Source organism: Acomys russatus, chromosome 23, assembly GCF_903995435.1.
Source record: "Acomys russatus chromosome 23, mAcoRus1.1, whole genome shotgun sequence".
NCBI lineage: Eukaryota > Metazoa > Chordata > Mammalia > Rodentia > Muridae > Acomys > Acomys russatus.
The window spans coordinates 18,623,504-18,648,483 of NC_067159.1; the positions used below are offsets into that span (position 1 = coordinate 18,623,504).

Consider the following 24,980-nt stretch of genomic DNA (forward strand, 5'->3'; position numbering starts at 1 on the left):
TTAAAATAAATCTAAAGTCTAAAAGATGGATACAGATAGATAGAAAGATGATAGATAGATAGATAGATAGATAGATAGATAGAGAGCTAGCTCAGCAGTTGAGAGTGTGTGCTTTGCAATAATGAGGACCATAATTTGAGCCTGAAAACCTGCCTCACAGGCTGTGTATGCCGTGCATACCTGGAACCCCAGCTCAGAAGAAGGCAGAAATAGTAAGCTCACTGGGATTTGCTGGCTTCCACCCTACCCAAGAAAATACAAACCCAAGTTCAGGGACATACCCTGCCTTAAAGTAGTTGACAGAGAGTGACAGGACACCTAATACCCTGTTCTTGCCTCTACACATATATGCATAGACCCACACATACACATAAAAAGAATAATGTTTTTTAAAAGCCAGACATAATGGCTCATGCCTGTAATCTCAGGACTTAGAAAGCAGAGTCAGGAGAGTGGCCAGAATTTGAGGACAGACTTATTTGCAGAGGAAGCTCCAGGCCAGCCAGGGCTGCAAAACACAACTGGGTCTGTACGTATGTGGTACTGAGGACCAAAGCAAGTCCTCTGTCAGTAAGCCATGCCACAAATGTTCAGTTTTTTACTATGAAAAATATTTATTTATTTATTTATATCATATCACATACTCTCAATGCAGTATTTGCTTACATGGAGCCATAAAAAATAATCTGTCGCCAGGCAGTGGTGGTGCATGCCCTTAATCCCAGCACTTGGGAGGCAGAGGCAGGTGAACTGCTGTGAGTTCGAGGCTAGCCTGGTCTACAAAGTGAGTCCAAGCTAGTCAGAGCTACACAGAGAAACCATGTCTCAAAAAAAAAAAAAAAAAAAAAAAAAAAAAAAAAAAAAATCTGTCAGCAATTATTTGCTTGAACAAGTAACAAAGCCATATTCTCTACACAAAATATATCAGGTTTTCAAACTGACAGAATTGAAAGGCATACTTATCTTGAATAATTACCTGTACAAAAGCAACTCCTGCCATCAGAATTACTAGGGAGAGCCACTGGTACACACCTAATTTTTTACCAAGCATAGACACAGAAAATAATGCTGTTGTAAGTATTTTCAACTGATATGTAACCTAAAAGAGAAAACAGCAGTATTATTAATGTTTGATTTTGTGTTTATTTGCTTTTTAAAGGACTATTAGAACTGCATCTCAGCACCTGGTACGTGGCTGCATCTAGGTTTGACAGTGCCACATAGAGTAAGTTGTTCTGAAGAGTGTATATCCCTGATGGAATAGCGAGCTTGAGTGTTTCCATGGGTTTATTGAGAATTTCATCATGCAGGACTCGATTCAGTGTTCTCACACTGCACTCTAGAATAAATGAAACGGGAAAGTCAGCCATTAGAGTATCTCTGATGAAGTCATAAGCTCTTTTGTTATAGGCCTCGGTTTTCTCACTTTAAAAATAGAAACCTGGGTGCAGGCGTGACGGCTCAACAATGAAGAGAAAGCACCGCTCTCGCAAAGGACCAGAGTTAAATTTCTAGTACCCGCACTGGGTGGCTCAAAACTGCCTGAAACTCCAGCTCAAGTGGACTCCACACATCTAACCTCTGGGAGCACCTACACTTAGGTACAGAGACAAAGGCACGCGTGTGTGCACACACACACACAATTAAGATTTTTTTAAAAATGGTTTTTTTAAGTCAGGGTTTCTCTGTGTAGCCCTGGCTGTCCTGAAACTCAAACTGAAGGCCACGCTGGCCTCTAACTCATGCATTGACCTATCTCTGCCTCTCAAGTGCTGGGATTAAAGGCATGCACTACCACACGTGGCTAAAATAAATCTTTGAAAAAAAAAATGAGCTACATTGGGATATTTTTCAGTATAACATAACTTTTGATGCAAATTGTTCAAATGTTAAATATTAAAGAGTAGCTAATTGATATCTTTATCTTTATACTCATTCATTCTGGAAAATAACAAGACTATGTAGGGGGCTGGAGAGACGGCTCAGCAGTTAAGAGCACTAGCTACTCTTATAGAGGAAAAGGATTCTATTCCCAGAATCTACATGGTTGCTCATAACTACCTGTTACTCTAGTTCTAGGGGATCCAATGCCCTATTCTGACCTCTGCAGACACCAGGCACATACATGATACATAAACATACATACATACATACATACATACATACATACATACATACAGGCAAAAACACACATAAGATAAAAATAGAGGAAAATGACATATATATGTATATATATATGTATATATATATATATATATACACACACACACACACAAATGTATCTGCAACAAGCAAAAGCTCAATTTAATTTAATTATTTAATTTATTATTCTCTCATCCTGACTGCAGTTTCCTATTCCTCCCCCCCTCCCAGCTCCCCCCCCCCCCCACCCAATCCACACCTCTGTTTCCCATCAGAAAAGGGTAGGCCTCCCATGGCTATCAACCAAACATGTCATTTCAAGTTACAGTAGGACTAGGCATCTCCCTCATATTAAGACTGGATGAAGCAACCCAGTAGGCTTGGAAAAGGGTTCTAAAAGCTCACAAAAGAGTCAAGATCCAGCCCCTCCCCAACATACTGTAAGGAGTCCCACAAGAAGACCAAGCTATACAACCATAACATGGATGCAAAAGATCATCAGATCACGTAGGCTCCCTGGTTGTCAGTTCAGTCTCTGTGAGCCCCTCTGGGCCCAGGTTACTTGACTCTGTGAGTTTTTTGTGGTGTCCTCAATCCCTCTGGCTCCTACAATCCTTTCCCCCCTCTTCTGCAGGATTTCCTAAATTTCATCTAATGTTGCTCAAATTATTAGTAAAAAAATATTCTCTGATTGCAGTAAGTTTATAAAACAATATTTTATTCATTCTTCAGCCACCCTGCCAATCAAGTATAAAGACATTAATCATTAAAAGAAGCAAATCAGCTATGGAGCAGGGTTGCTAGAAACAACAGAAAACTGGCTACTAGTTCAACTTGTCTCATGTCGCATGGGTCCAGACCTACATCTCTAGAGCAGCTTGGGGACACAGGCTCTCTGTATGTAATACGCTGGCTTGCTGCAGCTTTCATCTACCACTAAGCTGTACACCCACAGACCAGCCAGCTAGGTTTCCTACTCTGAGAATTGTCCATCTCTATCTTTTCCAACAACTTGCTGTCTCTTTCATACTGTGCTGCAGTTCTGTGTGTAGTTCTGTGTGTGGCTTGTCTCTTCACTTGGTTTGATACATCTTTTCAGTTTAAGATATGTCTCCCAAAATGCATTTCTGCTCCCCTGAGCCACACTCTGCTTATGGCTTAAATTGAAGGCCACACTGGCCTTAATTTGCTTTTGTAGTTGTTTGAGATCATTCATAGTACCAAGGTCACACTGACTTTCGGTTTGGTATGGTTTGAAGCAGGGCTTGTGTAGCAAGTCCATGCTGGTCTGGAAATCACTACATAACCTGGGTTGGCCCTAGACAAACAATTCTCTTACCTCGGTCTCCAAAGCACTAGGATGATACGTGTAAGCCATCATGTGTGGCTCTCTTTTTTCTTCTTCATTATTTTCTTTCTCTTCCCCCAATAAAGTCTTACTATGTAGATCACACAGGCCTTAAAGTTGTGATCCTTCTACCCCAAACTCTCAAGTACTAGGGCTATAGGTATGTGCGACTCTGCTCAGTTTGGCTTTGATCTAAATGTCAACATTTCTGCCACCTGAGATTGGTTTGTTCTTTTGAACAGGATCTCATGTACCCCAGACTAGCTTCCTTCAAACTTGCTATGTAGTCAAGGATGACCTTGAACTTCCGTTCTTCCTTCCTCAACACCCAAGCACTAGTATTACAGGCAAGTTTCACCAGGCCCAGCTTTACAAACTGAAGATGACTTCACTAATGCTAAGCAACTTGGCTGTTAAGTACCAACTAAGCTACTTTCCCAGTCCTGGAATTCATCTGGGTGTACTTGCACCTAGTCATGCCTCAGCGCACTGATAGCTAGTTTCACCACATCTATCCACAATGCAACTATTCATGCTAATGGTCTCCTTGGCTCCAGTATTAAATGCAGTAGTTACTTGTGATTACTATCTAGACCTTAGCAACAAAACCTGCCCTCTATGCTTTCCTAGTACACTGTCAAGACTCTCTGTCCTGCTGGTAGCTCCTGTAGAGTCTTCTTCATTGACTACACCTTCTGAACCTGGCTTCTGAGTGCTGAGAACAAGCCAGAGCTATTTTTCAGCCTTCTTATCCTCCAGAGTGTGTGTGTGTGTGTGTGTCCTATGCTTCTGAGTGCTGAGAACAAGCCAAAGCTATTTTTCAGTCTTCTTATCCTCCAGAGAGAGAGAGAGAGAGAGAGAGAGAGAGAGAGAGAGAGAGAGAGAGAGAGAGAGAGTGTGTGTGTGTGTGTGTGTGTGTGTGTGTATGTGAGACCTACTCTTCTCCTTGGCTTTATAGATATCACCAACTTAACATGAACCAAAAGGAAGTCATTTGATTTATCTCCAAATCTGTCCTCCCTGTATTTTTTGTTTGTTTTGGTTTTAGTTTTCAAGACAGGGTTTCTCTGTATAGTCCTGGCTGTCCTGGAACTCACTCTGTAGATCAGGCTAGCCTTGAACTCAAGAGATCTGCCTGCCTCTGTATCCTAAGTGCTGGGATTAAAGGTGTATGCCACCACCACACCCAGCATCCCTGTATCATTTACTATCATATATAAACACACAGCAATTTAATCTAAAAACCTACAAATCATTCTGAAAACTGTGTTGACCCTCCTTCCTGACTTTTACTTATACATATAATCTACTAGTCACAGCATATCAAATGTTCACCATTACTAATGATTAGAGGCATGCAAGTCAAGGCCACAATGAGATACCTCCTCATACCCACTAGAATGGCTATAATGAAGGGTGGGCAGGGACTGGGGCACAAATCAAAGTATATCCATTGGTTGGCATACATGAAGCTGTAAGTTTGAACACACACATGAAAGAGTATGATAGACATAGAGAAAGAAGTGGTGAGAAAATAAAAACTTTGGGCCAGGCGTGGTGGCGCACGCCTTTAATCCCAGCACTCAGGAGGCAGAGGCAGGCAGATCACTGTGCGTTCGAGGCCAGCCTGGTCTACAAAGCAACTCCAGGACAGCCACGCATACACAGAGAAACCCTATCTGGAAAAGCCTAAAAAAGAAAAGAAAAACTTCATACACTGCTAATAGAAATATAAAATGGAGGCCAGCAAGATGATTCAGTAGGTGGGGTAAAAGTGCTAGCTGCCAACCCGACCACTTGAGTTCAAGCTCCAGGATCCACGTGGTAGAGAGAACTAATTCCTACATGTAGTCCTCTGACCACCACACTTACACAATGTCACACACTTACACCTCCCTATCATAATAAACAAACAAATAAATATGTGATTAAAAGTTAATAAAACAAAACAATGGTACAGATTCTGTGGAAAGTTTGATAATTCCTTATAGTAAACAAAGAAGACTAGCAAGATGACTGTCCTTTGACCTACACTCATATGCAACGATATATGCATGTCCACCACAATCATACATGCAATACATTTATTTTAAAAGATAAATGAAGCTGGGTACAGTGACACATGCCTATAATCCCAGCATTCAGGGAGGCAGAGGCAGGTAGATCTCTGAGTTCAAGACCAGCCTGGTCTACAAAGCAAGTCCAGGACAACCAAGGCTACACAGAGAAACCTTGTCTCAAAAAACCACACACACACACACACACACACACACACACACACACACACACACACACAACAACCAGATGATGATGACCTAGCAATTATGCTTGGGGTGGGAGTGGGGGGTGAGGGGGGGTAGGGGCAGTGGTATGTATTTATACCACCCTCCACACCCAAATAAAAGCAGAGATTCCAACAGATACTTGCTACATTAGCATTAACCACTGTTCATTCCAATAGGGTTGATGGTAGCCAAAAGGTAGACATTGGTCTACTAACACATAACTAAGAAAACAAGATGTAGTATATTATACATTGAAATAGTATTAACAAAGAAAAATCTGCCTGGGCAGTGGTAGTGCATACCTGTAATCCCAGCATTCAAGAGGCAGAGGCAGATGAATTTCTGAGTTCATGGCCAGCCTGGTCTACAAAGTGAGTCTAGGACAACCAAGGCTACACAGAAAAACCAAAAAACAAAACAACAACAACACACACACACACAAACCCTGACACATAAACTTTGAGAATATTATGCAATTGAACTAAGCCAGACATAAGAGAACAAGTATTATATGATCCACCTTAGATGGAATATCTAAAGTAGGTAAATTCAAAAACAGAATCTAAGTCAGAGGTTACCAAGAACTAGAGGAAAAGGTTATCAGGGAGTTACCACTTAATAGTCATACAGACTCTCTGTTCAGTGAATTGAGAAAGTTTCGGAAATAGCGATAGTTGTACAAGATTGTAAACGTAAAAATTCACTCGTACAATGGCAAAACTTCACATATATATGTGTGCTCACATGCTCATGCATACACATTATCACAACTTAAAAATTAAAGCCAGATAATAAACAACTATAAATCTAGCACACAAAAAGCTAAGATACAATGATCAAGAATTTATGGCCAGCTTGAATGACATAGCAAGGCACTATCTCGCCAAAGGTGGGGGGGGGGGGGAATCACAATGATTGCTCTAAAACCCTCCCTGTAAAGGCTAAGTTGAGGCTGGAATGCACCCACTGGTAGATCACGTACAGAACATGTACTTAGGATATGCAAAGCCCAAGGCTCAATCTCTAGAACCAGAGAACAACTGCACAGTTCATAAATTATATCCCAAGAAAACCTTTCAACTGTGCCAAACAAGTGTCTCACTGCTGGATTAGTTAATGTAGCTAGTAAAAGTCTTCAGTAAAAAGTTACTATGAACTCTATAATTCAAACAAAGAACTAGAGAATTCACTTTTTCTCAAATTAATAAACTATGAATGCAACTAGGATTCAGACTCATAGCATTAACTAGGCATGGATTGTGTTACAGACTGAACACAATAGCTTTAGTACTAACCATCTAAAATTGGTACTAAAACAAATTCGTATGTTTGTGTGTGTGTGTGTGTGTGTGTGAGAGAGAGAGAGAGAGAGAGAGAGAGAGAGAGAGAGAGAGAGAGAGAGAGAGAGAGCATGAGTTGATGTTGGCTGTCTTCCTCAGTGGCTCTTGACCTTATTTTAAACAAGGTGTCTCACTAAACCTCAAGTTTGTCAAGCAGGCAGGCCAGCAGGCTCTGGGGTCCTCCTGTGTCCTCCCGGTGCTGAAATTCCAAGCTCACACTGACACACCCAGCCATTTATGTGGTGCTGAAGATCCAAATTCAGGCCCTCACACTTGCATAGTAAGCACTTTACCAAATGAGCCATCCCCTTGGGTCCTGTCTTAATAATTTTTTCAAAAATATTAGAATGTCAAGTCTAGGGAAATTAAATACAAGATCAAATAAATAAATGCACATCAACTGTGCGGTTACAATTATAGTCACATATATAAAAATTAAACTAATCAGGACTGGAGAGGTGGCTCAGAGGTTAAGAGCATTGGCTGTTCTTCCAAAGGTCCTAAATTCAATTCCAATGAGATATGGTGCCCTATCCTGGCATGCAGGTGCACATGCAGGCAGAGCACTGTATACATAATAAATAAATCTTTTTTTTAAAGTAAACATCACATTTATTAAAAGGAAAAAACACCCTAGATACTTACTACTGTCTTTATAGACTAAAAAGATGCAGGCCATTATTTTCAAAATTTCAGCCACAACTACTGCTGTAGAAGATAAATAACGAGGACCCTCTTCTTTTAAAGTCCTAGAATAACGCATCGTTAGAACCAAACTGGTAGTCTGAAACACCAAAATTCCCAAAGAAAGATATTTTAGGTTGGCAGACATTGTTTTCTCTTCATTTGTCTGAAAAACAAAATAAGCAGGGCAAGTCAGTCAAATTAAGAAATACAGAAACTAATATCCAACAAGAGACAGAAGCCCCAAACAAGACAAGCATCTTCTTTCTAATTGCAACAAGAACAAAACAAACAAACAAAAAACAAACAAACAAACAAAAAACCCTTGGACCAAAGAAAAGAGCACTTGCCAGAAAACTCAGGCTGAAAAAAATAGGGCAAACTGATTTGTCTGAGAGATGAGCAAGCACTGAATTCTTGGAGATTTCTGGCTACTTATGTATTCTCCCACGTGCTGCAGTACCATCTAATTGGGAACTGCCATCAATGTAGAACAACACAACAGCCGATGAAAACTCAGTTTCTCTGACCCAGTGACTAAAGACAGCTGTCAGGCGGTGGTGGCGCATGCCTTTAATCCCAGCACTCAGGAGGCAGAAGCAGGCGGATCGCTGTGAGTTTGAGGCCAGCCTGGTCTACAAAGCGAGTCCAGGACAGCCAAGGCTACACAGAGAAACCCTGTCTCAAAAAACAACAAAAAAAAAAAAACAAAACAAAGACTGTTCCCATTCCAGTATAGAGTATGGGGAGCATTGCTAACTCTTAACACCTGAACTAATGAAAGTAGACATGGTAACCCCTCCCCCTCCCCCCAGAATCTGCAGACAGAAACTTCAGAGTAGAGGCCTGTTGGCCATTCCTGCCATACACAAAGTGAGTATCTATTACTGTATATGTATATAATAATATAAATATATACATAAAAAATAAAAAATATTTAATAAAAAAGGGGGAAAAATTAAAACAAAACAAAAGAACAAAATGAGTATCCACAAGTGGGGTAAAAGAGATTAAAGTATGAACCAGAGTTTCACAATACACAAGCATTCAAGATACAACTCAAAATGAGTATACTCATCAAAACACAAAACAAAAAAATTTAATTTGGTTGAATTGCAACAAAAATAACCCAGATGTTGGTGTTACAAGAATTTCAAGGAAGCCACCATACAAATGCAGAAAAAAAATTCATTAAACTTCTTAAAAATAAATTTAAACTCATAAAGACAAAACCGATAGAACAGTTCTCATGCACTTTTACCCAGCTTCCCTAAGAACAGCAGCCATAAAGTCATTTTAGTTCAATAAGCTACTTCAACATTGCTCTGAGGAACTTTTATTTATTTATTTTTTAAAGATTTATTTATTATGTATATAATGTTCTGTCTGCATGTATGCCTGCACACCAGAAGGTACCAAATGTCATTATAGATGGTTGTGAGCCACTGTGTGGTTGCTGGGAATTGAATTCAGGACCTCTGGAAGAGCAGCCAATGCATTTAACCTCTGAGCCATCTCTCCAGCCCCTGAGAGATTTTTATTACTATTATTATTTCTATTATTATGATGCCAATACCTTCAAAAACTTGCTGTCTGTCTCTAAGCAACAACCCAGTCACAACAGACTCACATTAAATATAAAGCCAGAAGTGTGTTGAAAAGTCAAAAAGACTGAGCCATCTTAGGAGTTTGAGAGACTAAAGCCAGGAAAATCATTTAAGCCGCAGAATTCAAGACCAACCTGTGCACCTCAGTTAATGAGGACCAGCCTCATGGAAAAGGAAGAAGGAAGAGAGTCCTTGAAGCAGAGGAGGAGGAGTAAGAAAGAGAGATGGGCAGGGAGGATAAAGATACCATGAGAAAATTATGAAAAAATTAGAGGGATTATAATATATCAGACAAAAAGCTTACATAAAAATATTTCTAGACTTGAAGGATATTTTATAATAATAAAAGGATCAATGTGCCAGGAACATTATAAATGCACACATATCCCATTAAGGTAGCTTCAAAATACACAAAACAAAATGAACAGAAATAAAAGAAAAACAATAGGCTAACCCAGTCATAACTAAAAATATTTAACCTACTTTTCTAAAAAATCATGGTAGAATGAGAAAAAACTGATAAAGATCTAGAAGTTCTCAACCGTTCTATCAACCACCAAAACCACAGGAGACACGGAGACAGCGCACGCAGATCCTAAACACAGTCGCCACTGTGCTTCCCACTCAAGATCACACAGTTTTTGCCTCAGGTTGATCTAAAGATACAGGCCCAGACAAAATCCCCATACCGTCTGTGGTGAACTGAGCAGGAACAACCCCTATATGCTCCTATCTTTGGATGGTTAGCTTTCAGAGTGTATCACTATTTGAGGAGGATTAGGAGGCATGGCCCTGTCGGAGAAAGTCACTAGGGGTGGGCTCTGAAGTTTCATGAGGCCAGGCCAGGCCAGTGTCCCTCTTTCTCTCTGCCTGTGGATCAAGATGTAGCCCTCAACAACTTCTCTAGCACCATGGCCGCCTGCATGCTTCATGCTTCCCACCGTAAAAACAATGAGCTATACCTTTGAAACTGTAAGCAAGGTCCCAGGTAAATACTTTCGCTTATAAGAGTTGCCTTGGTCATGGTGTCTCTTTCCAGCAATACAAAAACAACTAAGACACCTTGTTTAGCAGAAACTGAAGGATGAGTTCTCTTTTTCTTTGGTAATGTTTTGGGGGGTTGTTTCAGGATCTACTTTTTTTGCTCAAGCTGGTCTTAAACTCTTGAACTCATGATCCTCCCACCTCAGCCTCTGGAGTAACTGAAGTCACAAGCTATAAGCTGCCAACCTGATGTTAAATATGTGAAAATATGAAGGATCTAGGGAATGAAAACAATTTGGGAAGCCGGTGCCATAACCACCACATTCCTTTAATCCTAGCACTCAGGAAGCAAAGGCAGGAGGATCTCTGAGTCTGAGTCCAGCCTGGTCTATAAAGATGCACTCTATATCACAGTATGATTTGGATGAAATATGGCCTTAGTGCACACCTTTAATCCCAAACAATGAAGTAACATTAGTGTATAGAAGGAAGAAGTCTTATTAAGGAGCAAACAATGTAATAAATGAAAGATTTGACAGAATCAATCAGAGATAGGATACACTTAACTCTCAGGAGAACAGGACAGGAAAGAGAAGCTACTTAAGAGCAGCACAGGGAGAGAGAGTAAGAGGGTTTTTCTTTTTATTGCTAAGAGCTTTTTTGCAGGACAGTTTTACAGAGACAGTTTGCAGAGAGATCAAGCTATACACAGGTGAAGACAGAGCAAGCCAGAGAATGAGAAGGAGCCAGAAGATTAAAAAATATTGCCAATACAAGTGACGGGATAACAATTGAGTTGTAATCTGAATAAATTAATAAAATTAAAATTTTAAAAAGATTGCTAAAATTAATTTGAGGCCAAGCAGAACAATTCAGTTAGAAGCCAAAAGAAGCCAGTTTCAATCAGTCAGCTTGGAGAGGAGTTTAGGACAGAACAGCTGAGTTGAACCAGCCAGCAAAAATTCAGAAAGAGCTAGAAAGCCTTGGCAATGGCTGTCATCTCATGCCCTTGTCTTAGGGAATAAAAATGACATTTACAACCAGTACCTCTGGTTGTATATATTTCTCACAGTTTTAGAGATGGGAAGTGCCAGATGACTATGCCAGCATTCTTAGGTTCTGGTAAGGTCTTCCTTCTAAGATTGCAGATGACTGTCTTGACATTGTGCTCCCACATGGTAGAGCATCAAGAGTTCTCTGGGGGCCCTAATCTTGTCATACACATACACATATATATTCTGAGCTTGTATATAGAATATATATTATGTAACTTATATAGAGAGAATTTTCATAATATAGAAAGACAAATCAATCTAGCAATATACAAAAGATATTTCACCAATAATAAAGAAAAATGAACCAATTAAGTAAAAGATGTCTGATATCACAAACATAAGAGAAATAAAAATTAAAACCACAATGAGTTACACCTACTAGAACTGCTAACTTTTGGGGAGTGGGGAATAACAACATTTTAGAAGTGGATCATGCTTTAGAAACTCAGTTAATTGCTTTTCATTTTAAAAATGAATAAAATGGTGAATAATGGGTCTGAGAACTTGTTCAAGATCACATAATTAAATATTAGATATTTCTGCTCATTTAGCTAGATATCTTTTCTGGCTCATTGTACACAATACAGTAAAATGCTAGCAAACTATGGTGCCTTTTCCTCTACACAGGGAAAATTGCCAGCATCCTCCCAAAACATCAAAGAGTGATTTCAAATATGTTCAAGGAAGTCAGTTGTGTGCTTATTATGTACTACCAAGATCATTACTACTCCCACGTTAACAACAATGCTCCAATTATTAGCAAATAAGAATAAAGGTCAGTTTCTGGCCAGGCATGGTGGTGCAAGCATGTGATCGCAGCACTTGGAGGTCAGCGGCAGGAGATCACCACAAATTCAAGAACAGCTGGTTTACATAATTGAGTTCCAGGTCACCTAGGGCTACATAGTTAGACTCTGTCTCAATAAATAAATAAGTTTCTAAGCCAGCATGTACTTTCACAATTTTGCTTTTCCAGTACCAAACATACACTTATCGGTGCACACATTCACAACACGGGGCTTCCTAGTGCTTTTGTCTCTCACTTTTCAGCCACACTGATGCACACAATCATGCAGCTCCTACCTCTCAAAGTCCTTCATGTCCTCTGGGTAGGAGCTGAGTCTAGGTTTGGTTAGGCTCTCTTACAGACCCCTCTCTTTTTGTTCTTTGTACTAAGAATCGAACTCAGATCTTGGCACAGCCTAGGCAAGTTCTTTATTGTTGAGTTCCACTCCCAGCCCTCATCAATAAATCTTGCACTTGCTTACTAATTGCCACATTTCATCTGAATTGCTGAATACATTTAATATTTATAAAGCTGAGGTTAGTATTTTTAAATCTCTTTGAGGGAAAATATACAACAAAAATTCATAGATTTAAATTCCATTCATTTAGATTCAATGAGCTCAGATGACGACTTGATCAGAATTTACTTTTACATTTTGAACAAAATAAAAATGACTACTCTTATTTCCAATTCCAAGAGATTCTCAGAAAGCAAAAGAAAACAAAAAATGGAGGGCTAGAGACATAGCCAAGTGGTACAGAACATGCCTAGTATATTTATATGAGGCCCTGGGTTTGATCCATAGGAGTTCAAAGAAAGGGGGAAAAAATGGTTTTTTCAAATATGCTGGAGGCCAGGCATGATGATGTATACCTTTAAGCCAGCACTCAGGAGGCAGACAAGCAGATCTCTATGAGTTCAAAGCTAGCCTGATCAACATAGCTATATAGCCAGCTTCAGGCCAGCCATAACTACATCGTGAGGCCCTGTCCCCCCAAAAAACAAAACAACAACAATGAAAAACCTTACAAATGTGCCGGGCATGGTGGTGCACACCTTTAATCCCAGCACTCAGGAGGCAGAGGCAAGAGGATCACTGTGAGTTTGAGGCCAGTCTGGTCTACAAAGCAAGTCTAAGACAGCCATGGCTACACAGAGAAACCTTGTCTTGAAAAACAAGACAAAACAAAACAACAACAACAAAAAACAAGCAAAAAAAAAAAAAAAAACCTTACAAATATACTAGAACCCACAATTTAAGTATGTTTATATGGTAATTATACCCTTCGTTTTCATTAAAGTGGTTCCTTTAAGATCCGAAGATGGTTGTTTTATAAAGATTTGACAGGCAATTCTAAGTTACCTTATATGTTAAATAATATGCTATAGAGCTGGGTATACTTCAGTGGTAGAGCCCCTCCTAGCCTACATGAAGCCGTGGGTTTAGTCCCCAGCACTGCAAATATACATAACTACACTCATACATGCACTCATGCATGCCATAATGCATATACAGCATGAATATACATTATTACTGATGACCACCTTCCCCCAAATTACCATAGTGACTGGCCATGATCATTAGTTGAATTATATATTTTTTCTGTAATACTCAAAATACTATGTGCGGCCAGACATAATGGCACATGCCTTTAATCCCAGCACTCAGGAGGCAGAGGCAGGAGCATCTCCATGAAGTTAAGGACAGCTTCATTAACATAACCAGTTTTAAGACAGCCAGCACTACATAAGAGAGACCTTGTCTCAAAACAAAAACAAAAAATACCACATACCAGTCATTTCCCTTCATCTTTTTAGATAGGCCCTTATAAAAAAAAGCCTGAAAATCTGTATGGCTGCCCTTCCTTCCAGTGGTTTACTAGTTGTGGTAGCTTGACTAGGTATGACCCCCACATACTCATGCACGCCCCACAGGCCGTGGCACTATTAAGAGGTATGATATTGTTGGAGTAGGTGTGGCCTTGTTGGGAGAAATGTGTCACTGTGGACTGTGGGGGCGGGCTTTGAGGTCTTATATGTTCAAGCCACACACAGTGTGCCTCACAGTCTCCTGATGCCTGTGGATCAAGATATAAAACTCTCAGCTCCTTCTCCAGCATGTGTCTGCTGCATGCTTGTCGCCATGATGATAAAGGACTAAACCTCTGAACTGTAAGCCAGCCCCAATTAAATGTTGTCCTTCATAAGAGTTGCCACGGTCCTGGTGTCTCTTCACAACAATAGAAACCCTCCCCAAGGCACCAATGTATGGTTAGTATCTAATATTTAGGGCCATGTATGAAGCCTGTTGTACAGAGACAATATTTGTTTTACTATACATGTCATGTGTTTACACAATGTTCTTAAACTACAACAAAGTCATGACCTGGTGCCGTACATCTGTAATCTCAACACTCAGGAGGCCGAGGCAGGAAGATCAAGTACGAAAGCCTGTCTGGTCTACACAGCAAGGTGCTATGCCAAGGAGGGAGGGAAGTAACAGCAACAAAGCATCCAAATATATATTTTAAAAGACTAAGTATTAAAAATATGCTGAAATTTTCCTTCTACTGTAAAAACAAACCTTAATTTTAGAGTGAGCTATATTTATATTTTCTAAACACTGATCATGATAGTCTGCTATCCTTCCTCTGAGTGTCACCAGGTCTCCCCATCAAGGGGACATGGTCAAATATGGGGCACCAGAGTTCGTGTGAAAGTCAGACACCAGTCTCCACTCAACTGTGGAGAATGTCCTGTCCATCGGCTAGATCTGGGTAGGGGCTTGATGTTCACTACACGTATTGTCCTTGGCTGGTGTCATAGTTTGAGCAGGACCCCTGGGCCCAGATCCGCCCATCATAATGTTCTTCTTGTAGGTTTCTAGGACCCTCTGGATCCTTCTATTTCCCCATTCTTCCATACTTCTCTCACCTAGAGTCCCGATAGAATTTCCTCACCTCTATCCCACTTTCCTGGTAAGTGAAAACTCTCATGGGACATGCCCCTTGGACTAGTGTCCAGATATAAGTGAGTATATACCATTTGAGTCTTTCTGCTTGATACCCTAGGATCATACTCAAGGGGAGAAAGTCCCCCTTAGTCACAGTCATAGGGGAGGGGCATAAGGTGAAATGGGAGGGAGGGAGGAATGGGAGGATACATGGGACAGGATAACAACTGAGATGTAATATGAATGAATTAATAAAAAATTATAATAAAAAAAACACTAATCATGAAATATACACCCTTAGTAAAACATAACTCTATTAAAAATCAGTAACATAACAGAGTAGCCATGAGGACACAAACTGGGTAAGCGGCACATGCTGTAATCTCAGCCCTCAGGAGCCTGAGACAGGGGAATTGTTACAGTGAGCCGGAGGCCAGCATAGGCTATTTAGTAAAATCATGCTCCTAACACACAAATGCACATGTACACATAAGTATTATGCAAATGTAAACTCACATCAGCTGGATGTGTAAAAACAGCCCTCTAAAGGTTTTTCTAAATAAATGAACAACAAAAAAAGCAAGCATACTCAGAAAGTTAAGCTGGGTTGTTACTTTTGTCACCATCTTCCATGTTGCTAAACCTTAGCAACTTGTAGCTGTATACTAATTCACTAAAGATGATTTGATGTCTGACACTGAGATTTTTATCTCTTCTAGCTGACTCAAGAGTATAAGTGGGGGTGGGGGTCTGCAGAGACAGGGGTTAAGAGCACTTGCTGCTCTTGGAGAGGATTTGGGTTCAATTTCCAGCATCCTTGTGGCAGTTCATAATTCAAGTTTCAGGGGATCTGCTGCCCTCTTTTGGCATCAAGTGCCATAAGCATGTACATGGTGGCCATACACATGGGTAAACACATAACATAAAAATGTTTTAAGTATAGATGGTATGCAAAAAATCCAAACAATATTCTACTCTTGAAATACATACTAGTCTTGTAGGGAAAATAAGATATTTTTTATAAATGAAAGACATGAAGTAACTCACACTACTACTACAATATGAGTGGTTTTTACCTTATAACTGAAACTACATTATTACAGCTCAATTTTAGAGGGAATGCTTTTGTTATTTTGTTTATTATTGTTGTTGTTATTTTTCTTTTTCTTATTTTGTTTTGTTTTTCAAGACATGGTTTGTCTGTGTTACCTTAGCTGTCCTCGATGCTCTTTGCAGACCAGGCTGGCCTCAAACTCACAGCGATCTGCCTGCCTCTGTTTCCCAAGTGCTGGGATTAAAGTTCTGTGCCACCACGCCTAGCTACTTTGTTTTTTCCAAGACAGTGTTTTTGTGTAACCCTGGCTATCCTGGAACTTGTCATGTAGACTAGGCTGCCCTCGAATTCAAGAGATCTAACTCCCTCTATCTCCCAAGTGCTGGGATAAAAGGAGTGCACCACCACACCTGGCTTTATTTTTATTCTTTTTATTCTCTGTATGTGTTTATGAGTAGTGTAAGTACCACAGAAGCTGAAGGTGTCAGATCCCCCGAGCTAGAGTTACAGGTGCCTTGGGAGCCACCTAATGTGGGTGCTGGAAATTGAACTCTAGTCTTCTGGAAGAACAGTCTACGTTCTTTTTTGTTTTCTTTTGTTTTTCAATAGAGGGTTTCTCTGTCTAGCCTTGGCTAGACTTGAACTCACAGACATCCACCTGCCTCTGCCTCCCTGAGTGCTGGATTACAGGCATGCGCCACTGCCCCCAGCCACTCTATGCTCTTAAAGGCTGAGCGTTCTCTCTGCCCTCTGCAGTTCTGAGGTAGGTCTCACCATATAGTGTAGGTATAGTACAGTAACTTGCAGCAAGCCAATGCTTCTACAGTGATTACAGATGTGTGTCACTATGCCGGATGTTGATTTATTCTTAGATACATTAGGTCAATGATTCTTTAAAGAAAATAACTTAAACTGGGCATGGTGATGCATGCCTTTAATCCCAGCTCTCAGGAGGCAGAGGCAGGCGGATCGCTGTGAGTTCAAGGCCAGGCTGGTCTACAAAGGGAATCTAGGACAGCCAAGGCTACACAGAGAAACCCTGTTTAGAAAAACCAAAAAAAGAAAGAAAGAAAGAAAGAAAGAAAAGAACAGAACTTAGCTTTGCTAGAACCTAAGGCTTGCAAATGCTAGCTAAGAACTCTTCCACTAAACCACATCCTAAGCCGAGTTTTGGTGCCTACAAGTTCCTACTATATTCTGAGTTAAACACTTTTTCCCTGTTTCTCACTGCCCTTTCTTCCTTGAGGTGTTCCGTGTCTATTTAAACAAGACACTATCAATAGTATACATTGCAGCTCTGTCAATTTTTAACTTGTTCTTTCATAGACTATAGAATTTCCACAATCACAATCAAGTAAAATCAAGTGTTCAAATATTCCTTCAGCTACACAAATATAAAATCTCTTTTACATCAATCTATAGTTAAAATTTGTTCAGGATTCAGTGATGGGAAAACAATTATATGGCCCAATAAGAGAAGCTTTTCCCTTCTACTGTGTGGTCACACAGCAGTGAAACACACACGCTCCATTTCCTGCCCTGCACTATTCCACAGTCAGTTTCTATCACTAAAGGCAAGAGCTAAACGGATCCTCCAAAGAACAGATTGTAATGTAAAAGCCAGATGGTAGTAAGAAACACTGACCACTATAAAAAGAAATTCAAAGCTAAGGGGACAACAGGTTAAATATAAACAAGACTCAACTGTCCACAGTGGAATAAGCTATCAGATACGTAACTCACACCTACTCTGGTCAGCACTGTCATTAGCATTGGGCACTCAGAAAAATCAAAGCAATCTAAACCATCTTGTTTCTGCATGGGCCTCATTCTTCACCCAGGAAGATACATTCAAACAATTCAGGATACAGGAGGGGGAAGACGAGTGGGAGGGAGAGAGAGAAAAGAAATGAAAATCATATATGAACTTCTATGACAGGAAAAAAATGCAGTACAAAGGAAAAGAGAAACCATGCCAGCTTTGATAAGCTCCCAAGCCTTTCTGGCGTGGCTCTGTGTTATAATCAGGTCAACACTAAGCACGCACAAGATATGGAAGGCAGATGTGAATTAAGAGACATTAACTAAAGACTGTCAGGGTTAAATGGAGGGAGGGAGTTAGTGAGATGGCTGAGTGGGTAGTGTCTGCCACTAAGCCTGACAACCCAAGTTCAATTCCTGGAACCTCACAATGTGAAAAGAGACAACCAACTCCTACAAATGGTCCTGGCTTCCACATATGTGCCATGGCATGCATCCTAGACACACCAAACAAAGAAGCAAACAAATGTCATTTAGAGTTGTTTAACACGGTGAGCGCAACACATGCTCACTCCCCTTGCTCTAGGTCAGCCTTTCTTCCCGACTAGGCAGCAGTGGCCTCTGCCTCCTTCAGACGTGAATGTGAACACAGACTGAGTCTCTTTTTGGAGGTGACAGCACTACATAAATCTGCCAGCTTCATGCTACAGTCCTACCCTGGGAGCCGGATGTAGGGTGGCTGACTTCCTACACTTCTTTGAAAGTCCTAGTCCAGCCTACACCTGTGTCATGAGGGCTACTTAGCAGGTGAACCCAGTTCCCCTATGGCCTCTTCTTTTACCTTTGCTTTACTTGTTGCTATTCTAAATGGCTTATTCCATAACACTGGAGGACTCTTGTTTTCCTAACTGAGCCCTAACCCATTAGAGAGAACAAATGTGGTCTTACCACTTACTTAGAGGTAAGAGAGTCATAATGACAAGAAACTGGCATTAATTCTCCAATGGGACCAGATTAGTGGTAAAGGAAATGCTGATAGCTCATCGTGAAGAAGTCAAAGTTCTCTGCATGTTCTTCTCCATGCACCTACGACATTTCACTTAACAAACTTGGTATTTCTGGAAAACAAATCCAGTCTCTCCTATGGGACGCTGAAATAAAAGGCAGACTGAATTTAGAACCTTGCAGGACCTCAGGATCCTATATTCTGCAGACTTTTGTAATCTCTGATCTCACTACATCAAAACTCCTTAAAAATTGTACTAGGTTAAACGTCCCCTAAATACCACATGCTGCTATCTAAAGCCTATACTTGTTTCATTACTTGGAGAAGGTTATGGAAATACCTCAGACAATGTTTACAGTACCCCACTAGATACTCAGTATTGTAGTCCTTTTCTTTTACAGTTAAGAGACTGAGAGAAAAACCTCCAACAAAATGGTTTCAGGTGACAAAGACTGTTTCACTCTTTCCCTACAAACCCAAGGTCAGAGAACACAACAGAGCAGCCTGAAGAGAAAGCACAAGAAGAAATGGAAGGTGTCAGCAAAGCACAAGCCCTCCTGCTAGCCGAGCCCTGCTGCTGTGCTGTGAATTTAACAAAGCCTCACACAGAGAAGGCAGCCTTGGAATCCACAGAAAACACAGATCTCTGCTTACATCCTCTCTTTGAAAAATGTTGAGAGTAACTCTCAACAGCATTGTCCCTTCAAATGCATACAAAAACTATGTACAATGACAGCTATGGTAAGGAAATTATCCCCTAGTATACATAAGATCATTGCCTTGTATCCCTTGTATATACAATTTATATTTGCTAATATCCTTCATTTTTTAAAAGGCATTTTTAGATGAAGAAAATAACTGGGAACAGTGATACGTGCCTATAATTTCACTTACTCAGGAGACTGAGGCTGGAAGTTTGCAGGGTCAAGGACAGAATACACTGTAACTTGGGGAGGAGAGGACAGTAAGGAGAGATCTGAAGGTGCTAGTCTTCAGAATTGGAGTCTTGCAAGCACAATCCAAGGAATCCAGGCAGCCACCAGCAACCGGAAGTGGGGAAGAATGCATAAGTTGCCTAGAACCGCTGGAGGGAGCAAAGCCCTGTTAACACTGATTCTGGATTTCCGGCCTCTGGTAAGAGAATGAACTGTTGTCTTAAGTTACCAAACTGTGGTGTTAATTTTCACAGCAGCCATAGAAAACTAACCTAAGGATTTAAGCCTGCTATTTTAAAAAAAACAAAGTATTTTTTCTCTATGTCTAATTAGGAAGAAAGTGCTTAGTGTTAGGAAAGCAAGCTGCTGAGAATTAAGCTTGTGTGTGTGTGTGTGTGTGTGTGTGTGTGTGGTGTAGTTTAAGGTAAAGTGCGTGCTTGCCATATATAAGGCCTTAGGATCTGTATCACAAATAAAAAATGCATATATATGTGCAATCAGGTATGCAGAAAACAAGAAAATTTCAGTTCTTAAAAAGAACTGATCAGGTCAGGGCGGTGGTGCACGCATGACTTTAATCCAAACACTCAAGACACAAACACAGTCAGGTCTCTTTGAGTTTGAGGCCAGCCTAGTCTACATTGGATTGAAAGACCCTGTCTGAAAAAAGTAAAACTAAACTAAAATCAGAAACCAAACAAACAAATCCACAAAATCAGAAAGGGGGGTGGGGCAGATAGGCAGGAGGACCTATGTGAATTTGGGATCCACCTGATTTTCATATGGAGTCCCAGGATAGCCAAACCCTGCCTTAAAAGATAAAATACAATAATCAATCAGTTACCAGGAAAATTGGGGACATAGATAAATTCCTTGCATATAATATTTGTTTAATAAATGCTTTAAAGAAATTAGGCTCAGTAATAAAACAATGACACCATATGAATGAAAAATTACTTTAACCTCTCATGGAAAACTCAAAGCCCATTCAATTCCTTCACAAAAGAATTCATGTCCATAGGATCAGAAGGACTTTACCAATGTTACAAAGTGATTCTTTACTATTTATTTTAGATTTTTTAGCCATGCTAGAGACAGGACCCTGAGCAGGGTGGTAGTGGCTCAAGCCTTAAATCCCAGCACTTAGGAGGCAGAGGGAGGCAGATTTCTGTGAGTTTGAGGCCAGCCTGGTCTACAGAGCGAGTTCCAGGACAGTTAGAGCTGTTACACAAAGAAATCCTGTCTCAAGAAGTCAAAACAACAACAACAATAACAACAACAACAATAATAAAAAATAAATTTTAATGAACACAAACATACCAGGCATAGTGGCACAAGCCTGTGGTCCTAATGAGACACAACCCTACACCCATCCCCAACAAGTCTCAACAACAACAAAAAAGAAGGAAAGAAAGAAAGAACATACACAGCACGGTATTATATTCTTTCACTAATGGAGACAATTAGATTGAATAGATTTAACATACATTTGCTGTTTTTAAAATTGAAATCCAATATAGTACTTGCCCTGTATGATCTTCAATAGTCATCTATAAAATGGAAACAATTATAATTGTCCTACTCAGAGTTTATTAGGATCTAATGGGCTGGGTGCAGTGGCACAGACCTGTAATCTGAAGGCAGAGAGAGGCAGGTGGATCACTGTGAGTTTGAAGCCAGCCTGGTCTACAAAGCTAGCCCAGAACAGCCAAGGCTACACAGACAAAAAGAAGGGAAAAAAACAAAAACAAAAACAAAACCCAATAGAAGATTGCCACAATTTAGAGGCTATCTTGGAGTACTATTATGTGAAACCCTACCTCAAATTAAACAAATAAAACAAATATAAAACTCCTATGGTTGTTTACAAACATACAATATGTTGGATAAAGTAACTTTTTGGATTTTTTTTTTTTTTTTTTTTTTTTGGTTTGTTTGTTTGTTTGTTTGATTGATTGATTGATTGTGGCAGGGTTTCTCTGTGTAGCCTTGGCTGTCCTGGACTCATGTTGTAGACCATGCCGGCCTTGAACTCACAGGATCTGCCTGTTTCTGCCTCCCCGAGTGCTGGGATTACAGGTGTGAAAAGTGAAAGGTTTACATTAATTTGCGTCATGGAAAAGTTTACATTTTGAAGGGGTGTTAACGTCTGCCTGAATTATTGAAAATTTAGTTTTGGTTAGGGGTGTTTCTCAGCAGCAAAGCACTTACCTAGCATTCAGTATGCCCTACGCTCCACCCCAGAACCACTAAATAAATAAATAGTCGCTGAGTGTTTCTGAGAGAGCTGCCAGGGAATGGCACTAAGTCGCTGGCTTTAAAAGGCGACTGCAAAGAACTGAAGTCACAAAAACATTATGCCGGTACTCTATCAATATTCCCATGCGGTTTATCTCCCCCAAGTCCCTTCTGGTGCTGCCCAGCCCCCCCCCCACCCCCACCCCCCCGCCCCGACACAAGATAGAAAGACAGAAGAGTAGGCGCCTGCACATGTGCATGTGCATGCAATCAGGACAGGGGTAGTCGAAAGGGGTAGTTTAGTCCTCGACTAAACGCTGCAAGTTCTGTTCGGAAGTTATTGGTATAGTGCATCTGGAAGAGGCCAGAAAGGAAGAGCAGATTCAGTAGAAAAAAAATTTTAGGGAGGAAACCTAGTCCAGAATGGAAACGTAGAAGTTGTTTCCTTCTTCTGAGTTAGTAGCAATGGAATTAAGCCGTGAGAAACAAACATCATCTGTAACAGGCAAACTGAGTGCCTATACTCAACTCTGATGCTATATTCAAAATACTGCATTTAATAGAATATAATAAAGGGCACGCTCTTCAAAAGAAAGAAAATACAAGTGCCCATTACTACACTAATATCCCTTAATTCGTTTGAACTAGCAGAAACTTTAGTTGGCTTAAATTTAAAAAAAAAAAAAAAAATGTTCACTGAGCTCTTCCACTCCTCAATACTTAGAACTCCCGCACCACTCAAGGATCTCAGAAACCCAACGCCTTTGGTCTAGCCTTACCACGGGTACCCTTTCCATATCTTGAAGTCTCTGCAGCTTTTCGAGCACACAGTCCTCGTTTGGCAGGCCCGTCCCTACCCCAGGGTCACAGGCTGGATGGCTCCAGGGAAGACCGCGAAAGGACTGGCCAGCAGCCTGGCCCCTTAGGCACTTGGTTCGCCAGCCTAGAGCTTGCAAGCATACTGCCTGCCACACCCCTCCCCTCGGGACCTTTTCCTCCTCCACCCAGAACGTTCAAGCACGTCCCGGCCGGAGGTACAAGGCGCCCATTCATCTGCTCTCTTTGAACGAGTACAGGAGCCCTCCGCTGCGGTCTGGGTGGCCCAGGCATCCTGTACCTCAACCGCCCCCACGCCATCTCAGCACATAGCTTGTGGCTTCCGCACCCACCGCTCCCCGCCAGCGTCCTCCGCTCACCCGCCGTGAGGCTCGACCAGCTGCCAGCACCGAAGCCCCAGGCTCTGCGACGGCCGGCGCCCCAGGCTGCCGAGCCCGCCGGCTCCGCCGCGCCCGCTGACCCGCAGCGCCGCCGGCTCCCGCCGCCTCGGTCGCCCGGACCGCCTCAGTGCGGCCCAGGCGTTTCCGGGTTCCCGCGGTCCGGTCCGCCAAAGGCTCCGGCTTCCGCCTCGGCCCCGGCAAACGCCGTTCCCTGTTCGGCTCCGGCGGCCCCAGTTTCGCGCTGACCCGCCACGTCCCCTGAAGCGGCTACACCGGCGGCACTGCTCCCGTGACAGCCTCACGGTCGCGGGACAGTGATTAGGAAGGGTGCCTCTGCTCGACAGTCCAGCTGCAGAAAGTGGCAGGATGACCGGTAACTGAAGGAAGGCCAAAGTCCTTTAGGTCAAAGAACCCTGATAGAGGACCCGGAGGCGGATCTTGGCTCCTGAAAATGACCACCAATGAGTTGAAAACAAGATTATCCCTGGCGCAGGTTACCAACCTTAGTCAAGGAACCAGTTTGTTCGGTTGGAAATGACCCCTGCCCCCACCCTGACAGACCTGGAGAGTCTCTGGAATCCAAAACGGGCTTAGTGTCACTAAACCGGAATGGTGAAGAGATACCTCGGTATAGGAGAGCGGTTTACCTCGTCCTGTCTGCAAGGATCTTGTACATATTATATTTTAAATCTTTCTAATATATTTCCAAAATCTCCCAACCGCCGTAGCCTATGCTGGCGGTGGACAGGCTGAAATGTAATATGCTGAGTTTGGTTTGATCATGGGATACCGGAGATTTATCCCTTCCCTGTTAACACAGTCAACGCCCCTAGAATTCAGCGTATGCCTCTTCGCGTTGCAAATGATTGGAACCATACCTTAGAGAAGCATAGTTAGGACACAACGGGGGAGAATAAAATTAGATGACTGTTAGCACAGCATGCCTCGCTTTACGCTTTTGTGTAATCAGGTCTTCAGGATACTTCGGGGTGATGGAATGGGAACTAGATCTTGATATTTCCTGGGGTCTGAATCTAAAATGTCCCCCCCCCCCCCAAATGCCCATCATATGGTAAAGGTTTGGTTGCCAGCTAATGGGCTTTGGGGTTGGGGGAAGTGAGTGGGTAGTAAAGGCTTTAACCTAGGCCACTGATGTATTAAACTTTTGAAAGTATTACTGGGAGATGGTGTAAATTGTGGAACAGGCCTCTTTGGAAGAAGTGGGTGACTGGCTTTTGTGGGTGTGTTGCTCTGACATCTCCTCTGGCTCTCTGTGCAAGCTAATAACTGTCCCACTACATCAATCCCAACCAGCGACCCAGAAGCAATGAGACTAAGCGACTGAAAGGACCAGACAAACTCCATTTTGAAAAAGAAACTCAATTTTGTGTTAAACCTAGCCAAGGGATGAACCCAGATTACAACAACCAATTAGGAGAAGCCAGGCCAAAGTTCCTAATGCCCCCATGACTGTTTCAACCAATCTTTTCGGTAGGCCAACTTGCCCGTACACCTGTTACCCAACCATAAAACACCAAGGCTTATAACTCCCTGCTTGCATTTTCTGCCCAAATGCCATCCAAC

General features: G+C 41.5%; 1 protein-coding gene across 1 annotated transcript in view; it reads right to left on the reverse strand.

The window, feature by feature from the left end:
- Positions 1–23,642, reverse strand: part of Slc35a3 (solute carrier family 35 member A3) — a 40,414-nt gene extending 16,772 nt beyond the window's left edge. The window contains exons 1-4 of the mRNA XM_051166075.1: positions 23,376–23,642; positions 7,761–7,965; positions 1,185–1,339; positions 977–1,099 (exon numbers count right to left, since the gene is read on the reverse strand). Of these exons, the coding sequence (XP_051022032.1) occupies positions 977–1,099; positions 1,185–1,339; positions 7,761–7,947 (465 nt within the window). The 5' untranslated portion in view covers positions 7,948–7,965; positions 23,376–23,642. The remainder of the gene's footprint in view (positions 1–976; positions 1,100–1,184; positions 1,340–7,760; positions 7,966–23,375) is intronic.
- Positions 23,643–24,980: the final 1,338 nt, after the last annotated feature.